This window comes from Lampris incognitus, chromosome 11 (assembly GCF_029633865.1).
Source record: "Lampris incognitus isolate fLamInc1 chromosome 11, fLamInc1.hap2, whole genome shotgun sequence".
NCBI classification, from domain to species: Eukaryota; Metazoa; Chordata; class Actinopteri; order Lampriformes; family Lampridae; genus Lampris; species Lampris incognitus.
In genome coordinates this window covers 43,908,480-43,926,421 of record NC_079221.1, presented here as the reverse complement: position 1 = coordinate 43,926,421, position 17,942 = coordinate 43,908,480, and the positions used below count along the sequence as shown (strand labels likewise).

General features: G+C 43.6%; 1 protein-coding gene across 1 annotated transcript in view; it reads right to left on the bottom strand.

Annotated features, from left to right (window-relative positions):
• bard1 (BRCA1 associated RING domain 1) overlaps positions 1-17,942 on the bottom strand; it is a 56,189-nt gene that overhangs the window by 21,588 nt on the left and 16,659 nt on the right. Inside the window, exons 7-8 of the mRNA XM_056288935.1 lie at positions 8,895-9,021; positions 5,971-6,103 (exon numbers count right to left, since the gene is read on the bottom strand). Of these exons, the coding sequence (XP_056144910.1) occupies positions 5,971-6,103; positions 8,895-9,021 (260 nt within the window). The remainder of the gene's footprint in view (positions 1-5,970; positions 6,104-8,894; positions 9,022-17,942) is intronic.

The window sequence follows — 17,942 nt, the reverse complement described above, 5'->3', positions numbered from 1 at the left end:
TATTCAGATGAATACTGAAACCACAAAGAATTAGAAGCTCATCAGAATGAGCAACAAGACCTGAGATAAATTCTCCAAATTCTTCAAGAAACTAGCGCGGAAAGAGCCAGGAGGTCGATAGAGTATCACAATGTGGATTGAGCATTCGTAGCTGAGGGAAATTGACCCAGAACAAGAGCCTCAAAAGATTGGAAATTGGATTCAAGTTTAGAAGTTAAATTGAAAATAGACTCAAATATTAAGGTGACACCCCCACCTTGTTTATTAGCCTGAACTACATGGGCGTAAGTATAGTCAGACGGGGAAGCTTCATTTAAGGGAAGGAAAACATTTGGTTCCAGCCATGTTTCACATAACCCAATAATATCAAAACTATATTCAAGAATCTGATCATTTATTAGTAAGGCTTTGGTAGACAGTGATCTGATATTTATGAAACCAAATTTAAACATCTTGTGGAAGTGATCAGTAGTAGGCTGAACTTTGGCGCTACCAATAGATGAAATATTAATTGGAATTAGACACCTTGTATTATTAGTTGACAATTTTGAAGACCAATGCTTTGAACGATGTGTGGTCACACTTTTGATAACATTAGATGTTTGGTTTTAAAGATTATTAGGTACTTTGTTGCACATTTCACCACCACCACTTGTAGGAATGATTATTAGATTATTGTGATTCACACATTTAGGAGATGAGAGCTTGGGAGCAATACAGCAGGGTAGGGAGACGATCTCAATGTTATAGACCAAGCTGTCAGTCTAATAATCAATGAGCACTTAGAAACATAAGAGAAAAAAAATATGTACTATACCCTGAGTAAACATATTAACTAAACTAGTTGACTCTACATCCGCACTAGGTTTAAACCTAGCAGGTTCTCTAATCATCTGCAACCTGCTGAATCATAAGTCCCTAGTGTCAAACTACACATAGACAGCTATCTATATTGCTAGACAAATAAGCGACGTCGTCCCCAGTAGGGTGAATGCCGTCCGCTTTCAGCAACAAACTAGGAATGAAAGGCTGCGCACTAACACGAGTTGTTTGAGAAAGAAAACTAGAGAATCTAGTGATAAGTGACCTAAGCACAAAAAAATAGCAAAATCAGTACGACAAATGAAGAGGTTAGGGCAGAATATAGAGAAGAGAGAGTAAAAGAATAACAAAGCCAAATCTCATGAAGGCAGAAGCCGGAAACAGCTGTCAGTGTCTTCTCCAAATGGAAAGCACATGACAGTAGCGATCTGCTCGAGTAAAGCAAACTCTTGAAAGCGGTCAGTCAGACTTTGACAATCTGCTCTGTAGTGCGCACTGCTAAGTTGCACACGTTCCTTCTCTGGTCAGTTGGGGTGCCTGTTCCGGTGGGGGGGGGACTGGGGGGAATAGCGTGATCCTCCCACATGCTACGTCCCCGCGGCGAAACTTTTCACTGTCAGGTGAAAAGAAGCGGCTGGTGACTCCACATGTATCAGAGGAGGCATGCAGTACTGGATCAGCAGAGGGGGTGGAGCAGCGACCAGGATGGCTCAGAAGAGTGGTTTAATTAGCCAGGTATGATTGGGGAGGGAAAAAAAGGGGGAGGCACAAATCTGCCAGCCACTGATAATCATAAAGTTGTTTGTATTCAGCATGTTTAGTGCCAAGGAGAAATTCCCTTATCTCCAGTAGGCGCTCTCAAGATTTCAGCAAGAATTTGCCTCTACTCAGCCATCTGACATCAGTGTGTGGCAAGAGGTCAGTATGGTTGCAGTCAACCTTCTCTAGATACGCATGAAACAGTCGTCTTTGAAGAGATCTTGCCCGAACAGACCAAGCTATTTTCACTGACACATCCATGACCTCTTTCATGTAGAAATATTCATGAAGAAATATTTCAACAGTGATGTACAAATACCACCTTTTCCTTCTCCAAGGCAAACAGTTCAATGAATGGCGCTCAACCTTTCTCCAGTCTGTGCATTAAAAAGGTAAATTACTTAGAAAAATAAGAGAAAAAATATTCTGTACTATACCAGAGAAATATGTCGTTTATATACTCTTCTTTACTATCCTCGGATGAGGACGCATCCTGATAGGATGTTCCTGTCATTGCCTTGATCTGGCCTGAGGACGGGCATATTTTAAGGCATCTAATCTTAATCAGAATCAACTTTATTTGCCAAGTGTGCTTGTGCATACGACAAATTTTACTCCGGCTTATATCAGCCGGAGTAAAAAAAAACTAAATAAATGGAATAACAAATAGAATACTGGAGGTAAGTATATATGCACAACAGGTATGTCACAACTATAGAGTTTTGCTATGGCTGAATAATAAATTATCATGGTTATATATTATATTTTATTACTTATATATTATATACTAATATGATATACTAAAATATATACTACATATTTATCCATTATATAATATATTATATTATATCCATTATATACTGTATTATGGGTTGCTGAAGCGTCATGTGATGTAGGCTGAAAGGTTCAGGCTGCATGCATGACAAACTGCATGCATGCATGACAAACCCCGGATAGGCCCCTCCTCGCGGTATTGACCGGACTTCATTTGTGGAGTTGGCGTAACCTGGGCAGCAATCAGCTGACTAAAGCCTAACGGAACCGCGGACTGGCGGTTATAAAAATCCCACACATCCCTGGCTCGTAAGTGCCTAACAAGTGGGCAGTCCGGACTCCCAATCCGACCATCACTTGGGTGCAACCTGTGGCGGATCCCATCGTCTTCACTCTTGTGTTGCCATGGAACTAGATCCTCCCAGGCCAAGCAGTGTGGACCAGCGTTGCGACCTGATCACCACATTAATCAAGGCTTTAGCGAATGGCTCCAAGAGTTTTTTTTCTATCTCTTGTAATGGCTCCTTGGACATGAGAGACGCCGACTATATTATATACTTATGTTATAATAACAATTTGTAACCAGTATAGAGCAGATTTGTGTGTATTTACAATCGTACATTTGTATTGTATTGGTTCAAAGAAAGGTAGTGTACATCATAGATATTCAAGTGAGAGATCTTGACCAGAGGGGGCAATTTACAAAGTGTCCTATTTACATAATAAGTGTCCATTATTGCACCATGCTGTTAAGTGTTCATGAGAGAGATGGCCTGTGGATAAAACTGTTCCTATGTCTGGTGATTATGGTACACATTGCTCTGTAGCACTTGCCAGAGGGTAGGAGTTCAAACAGCCTGGGATTCGAACCCAGGACCATCTTGCTGTGAGGCAACAGTGCTAACCACTGGGCCCCTGTGCATAAGTGTGCACAGATTTTATAATTGGGGTTGTGGCTGTGTTCATAATTAATCAATCACATCCAAACGCATCTTAAGTAGTTATTATACACTTGCCCTCAATTAAAGTGACTGTGATTAACCCACATGAAGTTCAGCTGTTCCTGGAGGAGTTTCCTGACATCTTCTTGGTTGCATCCAACTCCAAAAGCCATGGTTCGCAAACCGCTTACAAAGCATGAATGGGAGGGATCTCACCATCGAAAGAAATCGATCAAAGCTTTCCCTAAATTCCGTTGCCTACCAACATGGGGGTCAGCGGTTCGAATCCCCGTGTTACCCCCAGCTTGGTCGAGCGTCTCTACAGACACAATTGGCCGCGTCTGCGGGTGGGAAGCCGGATGTGAAGAGTAGGTTAATTGGCCAAATACAATTGGGAAGAAAAAAAAAAGGAGTGGGGGGGGGGGCTTTCCCTAAAATGTTTCTGATGGGAAATGGCAATATAACCTGGACATAGCTCATTTTTTTTATAGAAGAGAAAAAAAATCCCTCTAAATTAACCATGATTTTTAGAAGGAAATATTATTGAAGACTTAATGAAATTGTCTCTGTTTTTCCATAAGTACTACACCTGGCCAAAAACAGCATAAATCATAAAAGGCGTCAGACAAAGACAGAATTCAAAAATTAAATACAAGCTTATTGCCTCTTAAGTCAGTAAGCCATGGTGGCTGACAAGTGCGAAATGATTTTTGCTACCGCCTAATTTGTGGATTTGTTTTGCCTTTAGTTGAAAAAGCCAACGCTTCTCTGAAACCATCAGTTTCTACCCCCTCTGGTCAGACTTTGAATACTGTTGAGAAACACTTCCATTGGCTCATCACTGATGGCAATTTCAAACAGTTTATGAAAAAAAAAAACACCTCCATTACTATGCATTCCACTCTTCTCTGTTCCAAAAGCCATTACTAGCTTCTAGGGCTGTCCCGAATACTTTTTTTTTTGGGCTCCGAAGCTTTAGTGGTAATCAACTTGACGTCCACATGAAAGGCCGGACCCAGGGTTTCCAAGCAAAACATTGCCCAGATCATCTCACTGCCTCCGCCGGCTTTCACTCTTCCCATAGTGCATCCTGGTGCCACCTCTTCCCCAGGTAATATATTCACATGCACCCGGCTGTCCACATGATCTAAAAGAATACATGATTAATCAGACCAGGCCACCTTCTTCCATTGCTCGATGGTCCAGTTCTGACACTCAAGTGCCCATTTGTAGAAGCTTTCAACGGTGGACGGGGGTCATAATGGGAACTCTGACCGGTTTTCAGCTACGCAGCCCCATATACAGATGGGATAGCATTCATTGTCCTCGTGCATTGATGAGCCTTGGGTGCCCAACACCCTGTCGCCGGTTTGTGGTTTGTCCCTCCTCTCCACTGTTGGTAGATACTCACCATTGCTGACCGGTAGCAGCCCAACAAGCCTTGCCGTTTCAGAGATACACTGACACAGTCATCTGGCCATAACAATTTGGCCCTTGTCAAAGTCACTCAGGTCTTTACTCCTGCCCATTTCTCCTGCATCCAACACGTTGACTACAAGAACTGATTGTTCGCTTACCATCTAATCTACCCAGACCTTAATATGTGCCCTAGTTCGGAGATGATAAACGTTATTTGGTTCACCTGTGAGTGGTCGTAATGTTTTTGCTCATCCTCCTGAACAGCTTCAATGCTCCTTGTCACAGATTCTACAAGTCTCTGAAGTCTGCTGGAGGGACGGAACATCATTCTTCCAAAAGATATTCCCTCATTTGCTGTTTTGAGAATGGTGGTGGAGAGCGCCGTCTACCACATCGGTCCAAAATCTCCCATAGGTGTTCAAATGGGCTGAGATCTAGAGACTGCGAAGGCCATAGCATTTATTTTCATACTCGTCAAATCATCCAGTGATCCGTTAGGCACTGTGGATGAGGGCATTGTGATCCTCGAAGAGACCACTCCCATAAGGAGAGAAATGTCTCATCATAGGATAAAGGTGATCTCAGAATAACTTAGTTGTTTGATTTGATTTGCAGTGACCATTCCCTCTAAGGGGACAAGTGGACCTAACCCATGCCAGGGAAATGCCCCCCACAGCATAACAGAGCCCCCAGAACCCATCACTGTATGGGTGAAGCATTCAGGTTTTCCCATTAAATTTGTCACCTGCTAGTTACTGCCGAAGCTCTGTGTACCTTCCATCAGACACTGCTATTCAAAAAGGTCAATTTAAGATGGTAAAATCTGTTTTGGTGAGAACTGGCAAGATCACAAATACAATCGTTGAGGTAGAAATTCTGTTTGTTCTTAAAATCAAACACACAAAATGGCAGAGAAATACCCTTCCTCAACAGGTCAAGCCAAATGTAAATTAGAAAAAAATACTTACAAACCTCACTATTTCAAACAGCCAGATGGATATTTAAATAAAACAGGACTTCCTCAAGTGATGGATGGATACCACAGTGTGGCTGGTGGTATGTACAAGCTTACATGATCTAAACGGAAAAGCACTGAGATGGTCGCTGCTGTAAAACTCCCAACCCTGGTAAGAATCCATGCTTTCTAAGTTAAAACAAAATGACAAGTTAACCTGCCCAAGCCATTAAAGATGACATTAATAAGGCGCTGAAAAATTTGAACTGCCTAAGAAGTTCCCCCAGACAAGCACCGTACCTGCGTCAGAGAAGGTGTTGACCATCTTCCCTCCCAGTTGCTGGCACAATTTGGTCAGTTGCTTCTGCTGGGGCTGGGATAGTTTACTGGTCAAAATAACCACCTGCTCATCCCTTGTCACACCACTGTTTGCCTAGAACAGGACATGAGAATACAATCTGACATTATATCAGAAAAATATAACATTTACAATGTGCCAGTAAACATAAGGAAACACCAAGAAGCATTACTATACCTAGCAGTATAGTGTTCAGTGTAATGGGCCAAACTGAATGCAAATTAGTTGTGTGGCAATTTCGAGGGTAAGCATTGCGTTTGAGGATACCATGCAGACTTATCTTGATGGAACTGCTGGTAAGGAATTTGTTTACTAAGTAAACCAATATTGCAATGAATGCAACAATAATACAAGTTGTACCACAATGAATGACCAAACAGAAAAGCCAAGCTGTTATTAAATGTTGGCAGTACATGACACAGGGATTCACTTGCAGCAGCAGAAGCATTATGTCATCTTAGCGTTTAACCTTGTTTTTTTTTTTTTTTTTTTTTTTAGCAACTCACTGTGTGGACTACAACAAGACTCCAAAATGTGCTGCACAGTAAACAACTAGTTTTTCCAGTGCGGTGATGGGGGTCAGTGACTGCTGTTTTGGAAAGCAGTTGCCCTACTCTTTCATAACCGAACTGTGTGCAAATTTGACCTTATTAAGCGAGGACTAACAACTTCTTTGCCCAACACCTTTAACAATCTCTGTTTGTAGCATTATTGCGCCCTGGCTAATGGACTTAGCCTGCTTCTAGCTTTCACAAAATTTCACTGCGCTAAGCATCAATCTACTACTACTACTACTTAAAGCTGCTCCCATTAGGGGTCGCCACAGCAGATCATCCGTTTCCATTTCTTCCTGTCCTCTGCATCTTCCTCTGTCACACCAGCCACCTGCATGTCCTCTCTCACCACATCCATAAACCTCCTCTTTGGCCTTCCTCTTTTCCTCTCCCCTGGCAGCTCCATATTCAGCATCCTTCTCCCAATATACCCAGCATCTCTCCTCCACACATGTCCAAACCATCTCAATCTTGCCTCTCTTGCTTTGTCTCCAAACCGCCCAACCTGAGCTGTCCCTCTAATATACTCGTTCCTAATCCTGTCCTTTGTCACTCCCAACGAAAATCTTAGCGTCTCCAACTCAACCTCCTGTCTTTTCGCTAGTGCCACTGTCTCCAAACCATACAACATGGCTGGTCTCACTACCATTTTGTAAACCTTCCCTTTAACTCTTGCTGGTACCCTTCTGTTGCAAATAACTCCCGACACTCTTGTCCACCCACTCCGCCCTGCCTGCACTCTCTTCTTCACCTCTCTACTGCACTCCCCATTACTTTGTACTATTGACCCCAAGTATTTAAACTCATCCACCTTCGTCACCTCTACTCCTTGCATCCTCACCATTCCACTGTCCTCCCTCTCATTAACGTATTATGTATTCCATCTTGCTCCTACTGACTTTCATTCCTTTTCTCTCGAGTGCATACCTCAACCCCTTCAGGCTCTCCTCAACCTGCACCCTACTCTCACTACAGATCCGCAAACATCATAGTCCACGGAGACTCCTGCCTGATTTCGTCCGTCAACCTGTCCATCACCGTTGCAAACAAGAAAGGGCTCAGAGCCGATCCTTGATGTAATCCCACCTCCACCTTGAACCCATCTGTCATTCCAACTGCACATCTCACCACTGTTACACTTCCCTCATACATATCCTGTACCACTCCTACACACTTCTCTGCGACTCCCGACTTCCTCACACAATACCACACCTCCTCTCTCAGCACCCTGTCATATGCTTTCTCTAAATCCACAAAGACACAATGTAACTCCTTCTGACCTTCTCTATACTTCTCAATCAACATTCTCAAAGCATCTGTAGTGCTCTTTCGTGGCATGAAACCACTAAGCATCAATAACACTGTAATTTACCACCAGAACCACTGTTCATTAAAACATGGTAAGGTGTGCTATTGCACTAGACTTTAAAGCTTCCACTTAATAAAGTTTCAAACTCCCCCCAAAAAAATATGTGAAGACCTACAACAAGATTTCTCCATTGTTAGTGAACACAGTGTTATACAGTCCATAGCAAGATGGCTCATGCTTCGCAATCTCGCACTCGCGCATTGTGCAGTGAACAACGCCCCATTTAGAGTACTGCTGGTTTTCCAGTCTGTCATGTATTCAACTTGTATAATGGGGGGGGGGGGGGGTGTTTAGAGCAGGAGGTGAATGTAGGTGAATGTAATGAACTACCTGGTAGAAGAGAAAACCAGCAGTACTGGTGGTACCTAAGGCCTGGAATTGAAACCCACTGATCAATGAGACCATTTTACAGAAAGAAAAAAAAATTCCCAAAAACAGAACTTGTCAGTCCATTTTAAAAATTCATAATGATTAGAAGAGGAGCTGTAGTGAGAACCAACAATATGCAGTTTCCTTTTCTGTTCTTCATGTTTGTGCAACTATCTCTGTCCCATCTTACCTCATTCTGTCCAGTTTTGTCTTGTACAAATATATCATTATTCTCTTATCTTGCTTTGCCTGTATTCTGACCTGGCAAAACTGGTCCTAGCCCACATGTTCATCTCTGGAGTATCACTTTATGGAAGTAAGGATCCTTCAGGTGAGAGTGCATCTCCTACTACAGAAAGCCCAGTGCCTTGAAATCAGACCCATTGCAACAAACAGATTCTGATCCTACATCTGTACATGTGGTCCTTTTTCTTGGCTTGTGAAATTGTGCAACCAAAGAGCAGTTTCTAGGTGGTCTAGGTGTTTCATAGGTCATGTCACTTGTACAAGATGCAAAGTTACAGAGTTGTTATACTAACACAATGAGATGCAGGGAGTCTTTGTGAAGACTTACTGTGGAGAAGTTGGATGAAGGGCTAAGAGCCTCACTAGTCGGGCAGCATACTTCAGAGGCAGTCCGAAAAATGTCTTGCATTTCTGGAGTTATCGCGTAGTCCACAGGCCGCTTTCCGTGTAGATTCCTGTCAGCAGAAAAGTAGTGTTCTCTGCATTTTTCTAAATCAAACCAGTGGCCAAACATGATAGGTACACAGACTGTCAAGTACTTGTGGGGAACAAGAAGCAACACAAAAAACGTGGACATATGACCAAAGTGAGAAGTTTCTGGATCGTATTTAACAAATACGTTATAGGACCGTCCTATTATTCTGTCGTGTATTAATTTACAAAGAAAAAAAAATCGTCTTGACGGGAGCCAGCTCCCCTTGTCCAATTAAAGAAGTCAGAACCAACTCGTTCGCAACCTACACATCACCACTAAAAAGTAAGTCATAAGTTCAAGAAGAGTTGATGTTCCTCCCGAGGAAAGGTTGCCCGCACCGAGACCTGGCCATCACCATTGACAACACCGTGGTGACGCCAACTCGGACCGCGAGGAATTTGGGTGTGATCCTGGACAACCAAACGTTGCATCGGTTGCTCGCTCCTGCAGATTTTTCCTCTATAACATCAGGAGGATTCGCCCATTCCTCATCGACGAGACAGCACAGGTGCTCATAAAGGCTCTGGTCATCTCCTGGCTGGACAACGCCAACTCCCTCCTTGCTGGCGCCCCGGCGTCGGCCATCAGACCTCTGGAGCTTGTTCAGAAAGCTGCAACTTGTCTGGTGTTCAACCACCCTAAGTTCTCCCACACAACTCCCCTTCTCATGTCCCTACACTGGCTCCCAGTAGCTGCTCGCATCCAGTTTAAGACTCCGGTGCTAGCCTACAGGGCAGTGAAAGGAACAGCTCCTTCCCATCTCCAGGCCATGGTCAAGCCCTACACCCCCGCCCGACCACTTCGCTCTGCTGCCTCGGGATGCCTGGTTGCCCCGTCGCTCAGAGGCCCCTGCTGCCGATCGACCTGGTCACAGCTCTTTGCTGTCCTGGCCCCACAGTGGTGGAATGAACTCCCCACTGATGTCAGGACAGTGGAGTCACAGCCCATCTTTCGGCGCAGGTTGAAAACTCACCTCTTCAAGAACTACTACCCTGTTACTTGTTCTTAGCACTTATTGTATTCACTCATTTAAAAAAACAAAAAAAATCTCTTTCTAGCGCTTTTACTTTAGCACTGGTTTTGCTCTTAGATGCTTGTTCAGATGCACTTATGACCTCTGATGACTAGTAGCTCTCCTGATTTCCTACGTTAAATGATGCACTTATTGTAAGTTGCTAAATGACTATAATGTAATATAAGTTCATCATATCTCGCAATCTTATCTTGTGATCATGGATCAGCGACAGAGAGTCAGTGCTGTGGCTGTGCTTGGAAGTCCCACTGGACCCGGCCTCAACAGTCAGTTTGGGTGCTATCAACCAGACACCTCATCAGCTTGTTGAAGAGATTTCTGTAAAGGGGGCGTGGCTTCTAGCCCTACTTGAAGGCAAGTACCCCTGACAAACCAGTGAACCTGAGGATGCCTACGTTGCACACATCACAGCCCACATCGAACACGTCACCGACATTGAACACGTCACCGATCTGCAGGCTGCAGTCAGGGGCTTCTTGAAGGTGAGTGGCTTTCGCCAGGCGAAATGTTTGCTCGAGCTGAACATTTTTTTGCTCAAGCGAACGGTCATTTCACCCATTTCGCAAAGCCCCCAGTTTCGGCGTGATTAACTCCGCCCCTTCGCCCCCTACCATTGAATTTTCATGCATTCGCACCGCTTGCAAATTTCACTTCGCATTCGTTTAAAACACACCTTTAGAAATGGCTTTTTCCTCATCTCTTTCGGAATTTGTTTTGATGGCGGCATAGTCCGCTGCTTGTTGAGACCGATTGAGCGGACTTAATATTGATGGTAAGGTTCTATACAAGTCGTGTTTAGATTCAACAGGGCTGGCAGTAACCAAGCCTGGGTGTGTCTGCTCTAATTAAATCCAACGGTGAATTAGATCTGCTTAATTGGTTGATTGAGGTACTAAAGTGGCAATTACAGCAAGGTGAATCAGGTGAACAAAGGTGCTTTCCTTACCTGGATTATTGAGCATGCATAAAGACATAAGGCGGCAATTACTTTTTCACACCTGGTCAGTTGGTGCTGGATAACCTTTTTCCTTAAATAAATAAAATTAACATTTAAAAGTGAATTTTGTGTTTACTCCGGTTCTCTTCATCCTATACTACATTTTGTAGCATGATGTGAAACAAGTGTGAAATATATAAAAATAGAGTAAATAAGGAAGGGGGCAAATACATTTTCAGGGCACTGTGAAGGCAAAGATTTGATTTACAAAGAATCTTAAGTGGTGTGCCTTCTTGTATTTTGTCCTCTGATGCACATCCTGTACATGTGGTCATTTTTTCTTGGACCGTGAAATTGTGTATTTATAAGATGCAAAGTCTCGCAGCTGCTATACAACCACAATGAGATGCAGAAATCTTCTCAATTACATGGCTAAAAGTATTGAACAAACACACCAAGTTTTTATCAAATAATCTTTTCCATCAGCTTGTTCTTGTGTAATGAAAAAGATTCGTGAGACTGATGGAGGTTACAGGTTTGCTTAATATCACCCAGAAAGCACCACTGCGAAGAAGTGACACACCAGATATGAAGCTGCTACCAATCTTCTCATCACACAATGGTATGTTGATCAAACAGCTCATCTGCCAAAAAGTCGGCATGTTCCTTTAATATGTGAAGCAAGACCAATGTCACCTTGAGGAGAGGGGAAGAGAAAACGGGGGGGGGGGGTGAAGAAAAGCATAGGAGGAATGTGAGGGGGGGTTGGGCGGAGAAGCACCAAGCCCAGCAGGTCGTCTCTAAAAGATTGGGCGTCAACAAAGATAACACCTGGGGGACAATTAATAGGTCCACTGGTCCATAAAATATTTCATTTGGATTCATATCCCTCCCACACATGCAAATACACACAAACAAACATAAAACGTCCCTGACACTTGCACTGAAATGCGTGCGCATACACACAAGAACAGGAGGTAAAGCATCATTTTAGTTTATGCAGCTGTACGCCAGCTGAATATCTTAAGACAAATAATAGAGCATGGAAAATTGTATAGAAGAGGCAAAGTCAGACCCTCTCTCACAAGCATCTTCCTGTGTGTGTGTGTGTGCGTGTGTGTGTGTGTGTGAAGGGGAGCTGAAGGTGTGGGGGTCAGGAGGGTTGCTGTAGCCATGCCTCCTATCCCGTTTGGGTAAAAATGAGTTCATTTATCAACTTCGAGTTGGATAGGAAATGAAGCGGCTGCAGTGTATCACACCAGCATTTGTTCACACTAAACACTGTCTTTCACCTTTGCAAAAGAGATGAACCCTTATTTATGAAAAAAAAAAAGATACGCCTTTATTTATTGATCTACATTATCTGTCAATAACAGGACCAGCTCATCACAAAGTGTGACTGATACTGATAAGCGGAGTGTATATCTGAGGGGATGACAGCAGAAACGAGGGAAGCGTGCACAGCGGGGGAGACAAGGCATTCATCTGTGGGAACGCCGTCACAGTGACTCGTGAAAGTGCCATTGTCATGTGGACTGACAAGGTGGATGCCTCCATCTCTACTGCATGCATGCATACATATTACACACAAACTATTCACACACAGACTCCCTCTCAGTGCACAGAGCAAGACTTATGCACTTGAAGATGGACAATCATTCGCTAAACCTGTATGACTATATATCCTGATGCATAACTATTGTGCCGATTTAAAAAACTAACCACTTTACGTTTAAATGGACCCTTTTTCTGAAAGATACAGGCCATCTTCCACCATCTGGATTTCTCCAATTAATGTCCACTGTACAACAACCACCGATATTTCATCTGATGGGTTTACGCGTATATTCGCAGTTGCCGTGCTGTACCTGTTGACATCAGATCTAGTTCTGGGCACTGAGAATACAGGTTATTTGAAGAAAAAAAAAAAAGAAGAAAGAAGTGACCTCTTGGTTGGTGTTGACTTGAATCCGAGTTTCAAATTTGACCTCATCTGGAGCGTAGGAACAAATGTGGACAAACCACAGACCAGACCAGGCAGGTACGCACACGTCTGAGCAACAGTCTATAAGCTATTATGATGGTGGCATGTTGCAGTCACCACCTGGGCAATTTCAAAAAGAAACTGTTAAGACAACGGAGGTCGAGTTCTACTACTACTTTTAGCTGCACTCGCTAGGGGTCGCCACAGCGAATCCTCCATTTCCATCTTTTCCTGTCTTCTGCATCTTCGTCTGTCACACCAGCCACCTGCATGTCTTCCCTCACCACATCCATAAACCTCCTCTTTGGCCTTCCACTTTTCCTCTTTCCTGGCAGCTCCATATTCAGCATCCTTCTCCCAATACACTCAGCATCTCTCCTCCACACATGTCCAAACCATCTGAATCTTGCCTCTCTTGATTTATGTCCAAACCGTCCAACCTGAGCTGTCCCTCTAATATACTCGTTCCTAATCCTGTCCTTCGTCACTCCCAACGAAAATCTTAGCATCTTCAACTCTGCCACCTCCAGCTCCGCCTCCTGTCTTTTCATCAGTGCCACTGTCTCCAAACCATACAACATAGCTGGTCTCACAACCATCTTGTAAACATTCCCTTTAACTCTTGCTGGTACCCTTGTCACAAATCACTCCTGACACTCTTCTCCGCTTACTCCGCCCGACCTGCACTCTCTTCTTCACCTCTCTTCCGCACTCCCCATTGCTTTGAACAGTTGACCCCAAGTATTTGAACTCATCCACCTTCGTCACCTCTACTCCTTGCATCCTCACCATTCTGCTGCCCTCCCTCTCATTCACATATTATGTATTCTGTCTTGCTCCTACTGACGTTCATTCCTCTTCTCTCCAGTGCATACCTCCACCTCTCCAGGCTCTCCTCAACCTGCACCCTACTCTCGCTACAGATCACAATGTCATCCACGAACATCAGTCCATGGAGACTCCTGCCTGATCTCGTCCGTCAACCTGTCCATCACCATTGTTTTCGAAGTTGATAAATGAACTCATTTTTACCCAAAAGGAATAGGAGGCATGGCTACAGCAACCCTCCTTACCCCACACCTTCAGCTCCCCTTCACACACACCAAACAAGAAAGGGCTCAGAGTTGAACCTTGATGTAATCCCACCTCCACCTTGAACACATCTGTCATTCCAACCGCACTCCTCACAACTGCCACACTACCTCATACATATCCCGCACCACTCCTACAAACTTCTCTGCCACTCCTGACTTCCTCATACAATACCACACCTCCTCTCTCGGCACCCTGTCATATGCTTTCTCTAAACCCACAAAGACACAATTTAAGTCCTTCTGACCTTCTCTATACTTCTCCATTAACACGCTCAAATCACATATGTAGTGCTCTTTCATGGCATGAAACCATACTGCTGCTCACTAATAATCACCCCTCCTCTTAACCTAGCTTCTAGGTCTATCCCGAATATCATTTTTTGGGCTCCGAAGCTTAGGTAGTAATCAACATGGCTCACCTCTATTACTTTGGTTTCCAATACGAAGGCACAGAGTTCCCACTCCCGAGTTATAAAGTGACAGGTGACAGCCATGTACACCTCCATTCTCACCGAGGTCCATATGTCCATTGTGAAACTTAAGGCAGTTGAGTTTATAACGAGAGTTAAAAATTTGGTCTTGCATATTGCTGTACTTCAGAGACAGTAGTAGTAGAAGTTAGTAAGGTTGGACCCGAATATCCAAATACTCGGATGTTCAGGTCCAACCTTACTAGCTTCCACTACTCTTTCCCATATCTTCATGCTGTGGCTGATCAACTATATACCTCTGTAGTTACTACAGTTCTGCACATCACCCTTATTCTTGAAAATTGGTAACCGAATGCTTCTTCTACACTCCTCAGACTCATCCTCTCACTTTCCAAGATTGTGTTAAACAATCTAGTTAAAAACTCCACTGCCATCTCTCCTAAACAACTCCATGCCTCCACACGTATGCCATCTGGGCCAACTGCCTTTCCACTCTATCCTCTTCATAGCTGCCCTCACTTCCTCCTTGCTAATCCACTGCACTTCCTGATTCCCTATCCTCAAATCATCCAACCTTCTCTCTCTCTCATTTTCTTCATTCATCAGCCCCTCAAAGTACTCCTTCCACCTTCTCAACACATGCTCCTTGCTTGTCAGCACATTTCCATCTCTATTCTTCATCACCCTAACCTGCTGCACATCCTGCCCAACTCGCTCCCTCTGTCTAGCCAATCGGTACAAGTCCTTTTCTCCTTCCTTAGTGTCCAACCTCTCATATGCCATATGCCTTTTCGTTCACCACTTCTGTCTTCGCTTTACACCACATCTCCTCGTATTCCTGTCTCCTTTCTTCATCTCTCTGACTATCCCACTTCTTCTTTGCCAAACTCTTCCTCTATATACGTTGCTGTACTTCCTCCTTCCATCATCAAGTCTCCTTGTCTTCCTTCTTCTGTCCTGATGACACACCAAGTACCTTCCTAGCTGTCTCCCTCACTATTTCTGCAGTGGTTGCCCAGCCATCCGGCAACTCTTCACTACCACCCAGTGCCTGTCTTAACTCCTTCCTGATTGCAGCACAAGCCTTCCTTCTTCAACTTCTTCCATTTGATCCTTGGCTCTGCCTCCACTCTCTTCCTCTTCTTGATCTCCAAAGTCATCCTACAGGCCACCATCTGATGCTGCCTAGATACATTATCCCCTGTCACCAGCTTGCGGTCTCCAATCCCTTTCAGTTCGCACCTCCTGCACTGAGGTCAATTTCTCATTATTTCAGAAAGTTTCAGAGAGGATTCCTACTGAAGAGCTCCTTGTTCTTTTCCTGCCAGTATTATATAAAGAACAGCCATGGTCATATGAGTAATGCCCATATTTCTAAACTGAACAGCGTAAATGTTAAAAAAACAACAAAAAAAAAACAAAAAACAACAACAGTATTTTGCTGTGTAGCGCACTTAGTAACTCCAATACAGGTCTCATAAAAGCCAAAGCACTGAACATTGCCTCCATTTCACCTGTCTACTTTACTCTTGTGGACATTACATATATTATCAACAAGCACTTTGTAAGCTTGATATTGGATGCCCATATTCTCTACTTATCAGATACATAAGCTTACGTGACTGACAGCAATAATCTGGGACAAACTGTGCTGTACATAGCAACGTACAGTATAAAGCGACTGCCTTAGCTGAGATGACTCTATCTACAATATCTGATGTGTATTCTTGATAATTTGCCTTAACACGCAGATTTCAATTTCAATACAGCTATATGGGAATATTCTATAGGCAGTGACTGATTGGGGTTAAAGCAGGAAGAAAAAGAAAAAAACACCGGATCATTCAACCCTAATACACATAATATTTCATTCAGTTCAAAGATGACATGAACCACAGTGAGGCTCTAATGGACATCGAGCCTCAGACCCTGTAATGTGTGCCAGTCGGTCCATTAGGAATGGCATTGGCAGCTCTCTGTGTCTCACTACAACTTAGCCTTCAGGGCAATAACTTGCAATCGAAAAAAGACAACTGTGTTCTTTGCCCGTGTACGTGTGTGCTTATGTGCATTAGTTTGTAGGGATTAATTGATTGTGTGTGACGAAGAACGATTTCATTCATCTTGCAGCGTCGTGACAGCGTATCCCAGTCTGCCCTCTTTCTGCCTTGAAGATGAGCAGCCTGGTCAAGAGGTCTAAAGCTGCTGTCACTATACAGCTGGCGAGGCTCTGGCACCCGAAGCCATCAAAGTGATGAGAGGACAGAATGAAGGGGCCGATGGGTATGAAAAAATGGACATGGGGAGGGAGTTAACGGTCCAACACGTTGACCCTGACCAGCTGTCTATCGATCATACTGATTAATCACCGTCCCTTCCCCCAACGTGGACTATCCGTTATGCATCCACCCTGTCCCTGGGGCAAACAACTCTAAGGTGGCCAGCAATTAAATGACCACTCAAAATAATCAGTGTCGCTCAATGTTCCTCTAACTATCTATCTGCCCACTGCACTTTCAGAGGACGGCGAAACGAAGACCTGTTAACTTGTTTCAAATGATTGACTGTGAACGTCTGGCAGAACGCCTGGGACACCTGATCCTTACAAGATTTATTTCAGGGGTGGACCAGTATTCAGCACAGCACTATGTAATCAGGCAAATGAATTAACAAATGGGAGCAATGGTCATCTGCTTTTTCTTCTATTACTACTCCACTATATACTACTACTATTTATAGTAAAAATACTATAAATTAAAAAAAAAGTGTGTGTGAGAGTGAGTGAGAGAGAGAGAGAGAGAGAGAGAGAGAGCTAGTTTTCCCCTCATATCAAAGTAAGATTTATGCATCAAAAGAAAAGGCAAATATGGGAGCATTCGGTTGGCGTGGCGGTCTATTCCGTTGCCTACTCGGACCACCTGTGCATAATTATCAGCATCTCACATCATCATTGTGCCATACTAGAATCGCCTCTTGACATTGCTGCAGCTAAACAGGGGTGTGCTGTTGTGCAACCATTTACACTGTTTAAATTGATTTTTTTTTAAATGGTATTTTATTGTAATGACCCCAAGAATAACAAAAATCATACACACAGGACCAAAAGCTCCTTAAACCAAAGCTATAGGAACTGAAAGGTTGTTGGCTTGTTGTCTATCCTGGGTGAAGTTGGCTGATCTCACATTCCCAGTCACTCAACCTTATTTTAAAAAGCTTGGTCTACACTAGTCACGTTGAGTAACTCACGCATCGGCGCAAAAGATCATCTCCAAAAGACGCTTCAATTTGTTTCAGAATGAGTTTGAAGTCGTGCATTCAGAAGTGCAGCTTCAAGGGTAATACATGTGAAAAGAGTATTTGCTATTTAGTTAGAGGAAAAGGTATTGCCAAGTGGAGGTCTAACATGTAGGTCTTTAGACTTA